The sequence below is a fragment of the Trachurus japonicus genome, chromosome 18 (genome assembly GCF_045865225.1).
Source record: "Trachurus japonicus isolate A0001 chromosome 18, Traja_1.0".
Lineage (NCBI taxonomy): Eukaryota > Metazoa > Chordata > Actinopteri > Carangiformes > Carangidae > Trachurus > Trachurus japonicus.
In genome coordinates this window covers 30981775-30991226 of record NC_140924.1, presented here as the reverse complement: position 1 = coordinate 30991226, position 9452 = coordinate 30981775, and the positions used below count along the sequence as shown (strand labels likewise).

Here is a 9452-nt window from a genome sequence, read left to right as displayed (position 1 = left end):
TACATGAACAAATCTAAAGACCTGAAATTCACCCAAGAGCAAATTTTCATTTTAATACTGTACAACTGACAATCCTTTGTACAATGACCATAATACCATATAAATAACCTCAAACACTGCTCTTAGTGAAAACTAAACAGTGCTTCAAAAACTAAATAAAAACATACTGATAGATGGTTTACTTTACAGGGAATATACATACATAGGTTTAAATGAAATACACTGAAAGCAGCATTTATTTCATGACAAAGATATCGTCTAATGTTATACTCATGGTAAATATAGCTACCTGTGTGCTTCTGTAGACAAACCATCGATATTATGGTCCGAGTTTGACATCAATACAATCCTTGTGTTGTCTCATTCTAGTTGGCAAGTAAACATGAACAGAGTTGAAAAGTTTCTCATAGAGCTCTCATCTATCGCTTTATCTATAGTATATACAATTTAAAATGGTACAATGTGTGTGTTTGTTTTTTTTCTCTAAATGCTTCCTTCAAAGAGCAAAAAGACAGACCACAATGGTTAACCACGCCGCAGTGAGAACACTCTGGAGTCAAGAGCCCAGCAGAGAGGAATATTAAGTTACCTTAGATATTTTGTTCAGGTTTTATTTCTTTTTTTTTGATGCTGTAAAAAGTCACAGTGATTTCACTTGGCAGTAAATAAAACTGTTCAAGGCTGCAACAGAGGAGGAGGAAACCTGTCTGAAGCCTTTCATCAGAGCTCTCCTGCTCCCAGTGTTTATCATGTTGGAGGGTAACACGGGTTGAAGAACTCAGTGTTGATCAGAGAGACAGACGCTCCAGAGGCTGACGGTGGAAATAAACCTTTAAGTTGAGTTGAGACGTCTTCATTTTGAAAAAATTTAACCACAGCTGCAAAAACGATTTTTCTCTCTTTTCTTTTCGTTTTATTTTATTTTTTATTTTTTTAATGTCATAATTTCCACACCTGACTCAATAAAATGCTGAGAAGGCAACTCACTCCAGAGTGTTCCCACCATTCTACCTACGCCTACTGTACCTGCGGCCCACAGTAATGAACAATATTTTATCTATGGTCAAAAGTCTGCATAGCACACTGTACACAGTATGACTCCAAGTCAGTTACTGGGCCGAGCTGAGGATGATGTCGTCTTCCAAAGCCTCCACGCTCAGCCCCAAGTTAAAGAACGTTTTCAAAGAGGTGCATTGATCGCATGATGTTTTCATCCTGTAGACACAAAGACACAATATAATGAGAAAATGCAGCATGTGTGTGTGTGTGTGTGTGTGTGTGTGTGTGCCAGCAGCAGTGGGAGCAGATGTGCCGGGTGTATCCAGCTTACATTTTGGCAGCAGTCGATGAACTCGTCTATGGTAACCACTCCGTCTTTATTCTTATCCATCTTCTGTGTGAGACAGAGGAGAGAGAGAGAGAGAGAAATGATAAATAAAAGTGGTCAGTGAAAGCCTCGCTACTGTACAGAGCCGTGTCCGCTGCCAACTCCGGACTTGCCTGAAAGAAAACTTCTACGTGCTGACGAGGCGTCTCCTCTTTGAGGACAGGGTATGTACATTTTCCCATCATGTCGTAGATGGCCTTCATGATGTCCAGCATTTCCTGTGACGGACAGAAAACGGTCAGTTCACCCAAATCACAAAAACACCTCCTTATTTACCCATGATGCAGATTATCTATCTATTTATTTATTGATTGATGTATTTATTTATTTATTATCATTTATTTATTTATTACAGGATTGATGATTTGAGATTTGACTGCAACTTCAATGCTGTTTATTTATTTGGCTTCATCTGTTGATTATAAGATTTCCGATCATGGTTTCATTGTTTCATTCATGGTTTCATAGTTTCATTCATGGTTTCATTGTTTCATTCATGGTTTCATAGTTTCATTCATGGTTTCATTGTTTCATTCATGGTTTCATAGTTTCATTCATGGTTTCATTGTTTCATTCATGGTTTCATAGTTTCATTCATGGTTTCATAGTTTCATTCATGGTTTCATAGTTTCATTCATGATTTCATAGTTTCTTTCATGGTTTCATAGTTTCATTCATGGTTTCATAGTTTCATTCATGGTTTAGAGCTCCAAAGGTCTAGCTGGACAGAAGAATTAAAGGAACAACGAGGAGTTTCTATTTGGTTATAAAAAAGTCTCACGTTAATGTGGATGAATCTCCGCTACCCACACTTGTTAATGGCTCCATTTTCGGTAAATATATCGTTTTGTATCTTTCGTTATTTTGTTATTTTAATTAATGGTGGAAATGCTGGGCGAGCCGACCAGCGTTTCCTTACTTTCGGTTTCGCGGACGCTCATGAGAATAACGCCGCCGCCGTATTGCCGTTTATGGTCGGGACTACGACGGTAACTGAACCTCTTTGAATTCTTTAATTCTTGATGAATGAAAACATGAGTCCGTCTCGCGCCAGTCGAAGAATTCTACGGTGCGCGCGGAGTCTCATAAATGTAGTGTGAAAACGCTTCGGTTTTCCAAAACTCCTCGTTGTCTCTTTAAAGGGTAGGCACTTACAGTATAAGCTGAATAGCATCAGCCTACACCCTTTTTAATCTATGTAACAATTATGAATTAAGTTTGAATTAAGGAATGCATTACTGAATGTTGATTGATTTTTGATTGATGCCTGACTATAACAATTTGTGCACAAGATTGAATAAACTACTACTACTTGTACTATTTCAGTTTTACAGCAATATCAGTGAAGTGAATAGAGGTTCACAAAATGTGTTCAAATATTTGAACAATGGCTTTTGAACCATAAAGACAAACAGTGGTCCTGTTACTCTAAATATCAAGATTTGAGGATTATCCAGTATCATTTTCAGTGTTGAGGCATGTTAGCAGCATGGCTACAGGGGCCGTGCAGTTTGCTTATCAACCCTCCAGTACAGCCCAGACTGATGCTATCACATGGACTGACTGTTATTACACTCATGGTCCACAGAGGATGAATCCTGCTGCCTTCTCCTCCATTGACACCACCAGCCTGACATTTCTGGTTTTTAATGTAATGTGTTAACAAATACCTGACATTATAAAAACCTGGGCAAATTGACAATCTATATGTAAATATCGCCAGCGTGGAAGCTAATTGGCTGATAGACCTGGCTGAAGCCTCTTGATGATCATGGACAGTGTTTGGACAGTGTTTGCTGGGACGTACCTCTTTAGTTATATATCCGTCTTTATTGATATCATAAAGGTTGAAAGCCCAGTTGAGTTTTTCCTGGACTGTGCCTCGCAGAAGGATTGAGAGGCCCATAACAAAATCCTGCAATACATAAAACACACACACTTATTAACAAATATTCTGTAAACAAGTATTTGAAAACCTATGAGCTAAAAAAATAGAAATAAGCAGCAAAGATATAATACATGTGAGGCGCACCAGCTGATTTCACACATTTGCATTTTTTGCAGGGATATTATGTCAAGTATTAATTAGATACTGCGTCCTAATCATGAAAGAGTAAAAGTGAAGACACTATAAATCAAAAATACATCATTATTGAATGTATTAGTTGTCTGATAATCTGTGACATGCACATCAGCCAGTCAGGCTTTGGTTTGAAGTGAAGGCAGCTTCTCCGCCTAATAAGCAGAATTGTGCTTTCATAAATATTTATCACATGTTGATAGAGTCTGCAGTAGACTTGCTTGGGCTAAATAAAAAATGATTGGGGTTGCAGGTTACATAATGTTCCAGTGCAATGACTTAGTGGCTTTGTTTGTAGAAACTTAAAACACGTTCAGTTGTCTTTATTGTTGGACAGAGTGAACACAACAACAACACTTGTCTTACCTCAAAACTCACAGAGCCGTTGTGATCTGTGTCAAACGCATTAAACAGGAAATGTGCATATGTTGAAGCATCTATGAAGAGAACAAACACACGCATGAAATTAAATAAAGAATCAGCCATGATTAAGACTCCACTCAGCAGTTTCGCCCACTGCAAACAAGACAATGGTTCAAAGGGAAGTTTTGTAGCTTTTCTCAACAACCTCAAAGATAAAATACCCTCAGATATAATTTTCTCCATAATGAGAGAAAAGAACAATAGGCTTAAAGCTTAGAGCTCTATCATTGTTTACTGTGTGGCGAGCCATTATATTTTCTGCTCTGCCTTTTTCCCCTCTCTAAACAGATATATCAAAACCTCCGTAATGTTTTCTCTCGGTTTCCTTGGGTAGAATCTTTGCATAATGATGAGAACCCACAGTTGGTAAACTGTATCTGTGTGGAGCGACTGTCTCTCACTGTCCCTGCATTTCATTTCACAGAACTTTTACTTCAAGTACTTTAGACTTCAGGGACATATGTTTTGTAAACATGAATGAGACACAATGAGTGTGAGTCCAGCACACAGAGGAGATGAGAGGCGGCTGCAAGAGGCGACACAAGCTGGGAAACAATGGGCACAAACCTCCTTGTGGGAAGAACTGTGCGTAAATGTCTTTAAAGGTATCTTCATTGACGACTCCACTGGGACATTCCTGCAAGACAGAGGGACATTCAGCATCTCTATTAAAGCCTCCTTCCATATTAAAGCTTTTTCCTTAAACTTTACTTTAAAAGGGATAGTAGCATTTTTTTAAACTGGGGTTTATTATGATCTACAAATAGCCCCTAAGTATTTTAATTGCAGTAGCAGACTCTCTACACTCCTCCCGTTAGCAACGCCAGCCCATAGCCCTGCCCAGAGATTTACAACATACATTGTTGTGAACAGACCCAAAGAAACGGCCTATTTTCGTGGCCTAAAAGAGGTTTTACCTGAAAAAAAATACACAGTTCCATTGTTCGCTATAATATAACTTTTTCCAGCCATTCAAAGTGCAGGAAAAACGCAGTTTTTATTTGGACCTAACCAACTGCTGATCGGCGGGCGCTAACCCTGGGCGGAGGGATACGTAAGTTGGTTAGGTCCAAATAAAAACTGCGTTTTTCCTGCACTTTGAAGGGCTGGAAAAATTATATTATAGCGAACAATGGAACTGTGTAATTTTTTTTCACGTAAAACCTCTTTTAGGCCGCGAAAATAGGCCGTTTCTTTGGGTCTGCTACTGCAATTAAAGTACTTAGGGGCTATTTGTACTGTAGATCATACAACCCCACTTTAAAAAAAATGCTACTATCCCTTTAAGACAAGTTATGCTCCAGTATACAATTACATCTATTTCACACATGGGAAAACAACAAGAGACAAATTATTTATACATACAATATACTGTATGTATTAAAACAGGTCTTGAGGGGATCTTAAAATCTTTGTGGATGAACTTGAGTCAGCTTTTCACTGTAGTCAGACGTTGGCTTTTAAAAACAAGCACGTTTTTGCTGACATCCACTGGTTGAACTTTTCTGTCTCGCTTCAGTGATGTACAAGAAACCAGTGTACTGTGACGTTACCATTTCAATCGTGGTTGAAATGATCTTCCAACCAGAACTAATTTGTGTTCCAATGAGCCAATATCATTTTTTTCCCCAAGATTGGTAGTTGCATTTGCACATCACTACAACATTCCCAAAAATGTTACGTTAACTGAAAGAGGACGAGGACCATTGATGGCAGCTGGATATATGAGCTTCCTAAGGTCATGACAGTCTTGGGAAAGAAATGATGAAAACAAATATATAAAATAAATATAATACATAAATAAAAACACACAAGCAATCACATAAATATAGAGATCACGAGAAAGACTGCCAAAAATAAAAAAAAACGGCACACTGATCTAAGCTGATAGGACGAGATGTGAAGCTGAGGAAGTTGACTGAACAGTGTGTAGATCCTACTTTATTGAGTCTGTTCCTCTTGCTGAGCTGAAGCTAGCCAACCAGCTGCCTGCAGATATCAGGCTCATGTTTTGCCAACACAAACAGTGCAGTTGAATCAGTGAACAGACTTTCAGTTCCTCCCCTGTCTCTGCTCAAAGATCAGTAAAGCAGAATCCAAAACCCATGTCAACTGTACGGGAAAAATGTTCTTTCTTTAAAAAAATATGCATAATGCTGAAATGTGGTCGGCCTAATAAAATATATATGTTTGCATCTGCAAGGAAAATAAATAGTCACACCACAGTTTTTCTAAGTGAAAAATGTATTTATTAAGTGATTAAAGCAGAAGTAAGTGGTCCGGTCGTTTTCGCTAATGCTGCGTTCCAGGCAGGCTTTTGAAATCGTAAATTACAGCTTCAAGTCACAACTTACGACTTTGTAGCGTTTCAGGCAACCCACTCGTGTTTTTCCGACCTGTTTTACCTGTGAAAGTCACTATAACGGCCACTCGTAACTTCCGACCGGTGAACTCGTACCAGATCGAACTGGTACGACTTCACGGTCGGAAAAATACGAGTTTCCTTGAACGCACCATAACAGTCCTCGTCCCTACGTCGCCACATTCACGGCGTTCCTTGGCTGCACACACAGCCCTGCATGCCGTTCTCTCTCCTCATTGGATAAAAACTGTAGGATACGATAAATGTTTTCTCTTCGGCTCAGAGCAGAGCAGAGGGACTGACAGACCCGTGTTTCAGACCAAACACTCTATGTAAGTGATTGCTGTCGGAAGATATAACTATTTAAGACTTATATTAACACAAATATATCACTTACTTCTGCTTTAACCTTTTTATAATAAAGGAAAAGACATTGTTGCTCACTTGTTAATGTACTATAAGTTTCCAGGAAATATTAGGAGAGTTTAAAAACATGGAGGTACTTAAAAGAATCATGGAGAATTGAGTCCAAGTGAGAGGAATAAACCCTGGAGTTTAGTTAATGTTCAGTTTACTCTGGACTATTTTATTCTCTAAGGAGCTTGAAGAAACATGTAGGCAGAAAGGTAACATTTTGTTCTGTCATCATCTTGTTGCACAGCAGCACTCAGACAGTGTAACAGAGGCTTGTGCTCAAACTGTGAACCATCCAAATCTCAGTCTTGTTCACAGTCATCCAAAGTCACCCACTTGTGTTTGTCTGGTTAGCACTCAGTGGAAAAGAGTGAATACTCTTATGTAAGACTTCCAAGGAGGATGCTTTGTGTCTTTTCAATGAGCAGAGACAGACAAAGACATGGCAGGTGACCTTGCTCAGAGAAGCGTGGTGATAAAAGCAGGTAGTTTTGCAGGGTCGGTTTCTGCTTGATGTGATGTTGTGCACATCGCACCGTGGCAGGATATTGAATTTAGAAACAGAGGAGATGCCCCACCCATAGAGACAATTTCCGAACCAGTGGGCACGTGTGTATCTGGGTTTCATATGGAGGGAAATAACACGTCGCAAGGGTGGAGGTTGTTGTTGTTGTAGGAAATTGAAGATAAGGGACAGATGATAGGCTACATGAGGTGGACACAATAACATAAACACCTCTCTGATAAATCGGCATCAAGTAATCAGACAGAAAATAAGGAATAAAAAAGGTAAAATTTCCCTTTAGGCCTACCTTTGTCTAAAACTTGAATGTATAAAACAATTTGGTCTCAGAAGTGTCAAGATAGAGCCAGTAATTAATTTGATTTCGTCTTATAAATGTCTCTCAGTTTAGAATAAGAATCAAGGGACACATGAAACACAGGGTTTCCCCAATACCATAATTCTTGTGACCATCTCTGATCAGTCCCTCTGGGAAGCAGAACTGAGGGGGTGAAGAAATAAAGACGAAACCTTGTTGTCTTGCTTCAAACGGGCGCTTTGTGTTTGAAGCTAAGAGGATGCTGCTTGGTTGTCTGCATGAGTCCCCTGACACTCTTCTGCTGTTGTTTCACAGACCCAGTTGCATATCTTGTGGGGTGAAGCGAGGTCAAGAATTTGGGGGAAGTTTAGGCAGACAGAATGAGAACGCGCTTGTCTCAAAATAATACTTTTGTGACCTGATTACATGGAGCATGAAAAGCGTGTGTAGTTTTTATATGCTGTTAACCATGGACCAGTGAATGGATGCAAAAGACATGGCATGGAGGAAACTACAGCCTACGCACTAGCATGTGAGTTACACCAGTGTTTTTGCTCTTTTCAGTTGGAACAGTGGCTCCAACTCACATCCCATTTTTAAATCTCAGAAATAGTGGCAGCAACCCATAGCAATATTGGGGGTCAAATAATTCATTCTTTGGGCGCCATGGTGGGGGATTAGGAAGGGATAGGAAAATGTATTCTTCCTCTTACAGCTATCCCATTTGATATGTTTGGATGGATGTAATTTTTAAGCATATAATTAAAATGAGGTAGTAAAAAGGTATAGTACAATGCCACAGGTTGGACACCAGTGACAACAGCTTGTATGATAAGATGGATATACTGTACCACTGTCACATTTTTTAGTGAAATATTAAGCTACTGTTTGGAGATCACTGCTGGAAGGAGGAGGGAGCATGACAGTCTTAGTTCTACAAAACCAGACTCAAAGCTTTACTTTGAGCTGAATGTCAACATCAGCCTAGTAATTTTGCTCATAATTCTAACAGCAGGTATCAGATTTACTGAGTTAACATGATAGCCTGCTTATAGAATATTTTAATTTAGTCTGTTTTAATGTTCTAATTTGATAATGAGTATAAAATACAGTTGTATAATGTCGGACAGGTTTAGCTTCAGCTCATAAACAAAAGTAGGCCTACTAAGCTAATAACAGTGAGAAGAGAGCTGGGAAAATATTCAACTGTAGTTCTAAAGCTCATTAATAAACATAATCTGGTTAATCTTCACTAAAGAGATGTAAAAACTACAAATGTCTACACTACAACGTCTATTTCATGGCTAGACGGCCCACTAAGCTAAGATAGCCATGTCATGAGAGAAATTTAAACAGATATCAATCTTCTCACCTAACACTCAAGAATGTAGACAAAGACATTTCACAATAACTCAGCTGTATTTGCCACTGTTCTGTTGTGTCTTTCAGTTCAATGAACAACTCTGAGCCTGCAGAGATGTTCAGCACTAAGAGAATATCAAATACTCTACTACTCTAAAAGGAAAGTTGCTCCACAGCATCTTTGTACACTGACACAGACAGTATTTCTTTGTTGTTTAGTAGAGCCTTGGTTAATTAGAGCATTGTTTATGCTCTACAACATTGCAGTGGGTGCACTGTCAACAGTCAACCTGTTGTTGAAGCTGTGCAAGGAAAATTTAATATAGTGTAATTAAATGCTTAAAGCGAGAACATAGAGTTTTTAAAATACACCATTTCACTACACTTGTACAGTCTGTGCACGCCTGTGTGTGTGTGTGGGTACACAGATGGGCAATTACAGCTGTCAACACGACTAACATACTGATTAAGTGGAACAGTAATATGAGAATGGCTGTGTTCCAAGTCAGCATCTTTCTTTTAACCTTGCTGACTCTTCTTTACAAATCTCAGGGGAAGTTAAAGGTCGGTAAAATTCCGTGATCATGACGACATTGACGACAG

At 39.0% G+C, this 9452-nt stretch overlaps 1 protein-coding gene across 7 annotated transcripts in view; it reads right to left on the bottom strand.

The window, feature by feature from the left end:
* Positions 1-14: 14 nt before the first annotated feature.
* kcnip4a (potassium voltage-gated channel interacting protein 4a) overlaps positions 15-9452 on the bottom strand; it is a 137368-nt gene continuing 127930 nt past the window's right edge. For all 7 annotated transcript variants that reach the window (XM_085806397.1, XM_085806392.1, XM_085806393.1 and 4 more), the window contains 6 exons: positions 4458-4527; positions 3834-3904; positions 3195-3302; positions 1501-1605; positions 1331-1393; positions 15-1215 (listed from right to left, as the gene is read on the bottom strand). In XM_085806397.1, the coding sequence (XP_085662523.1) occupies positions 1168-1215; positions 1331-1393; positions 1501-1605; positions 3195-3302; positions 3834-3904; positions 4458-4527 (465 nt within the window). In that variant the 3' untranslated portion in view covers positions 15-1167. The remainder of the gene's footprint in view (positions 1216-1330; positions 1394-1500; positions 1606-3194; positions 3303-3833; positions 3905-4457; positions 4528-9452) is intronic.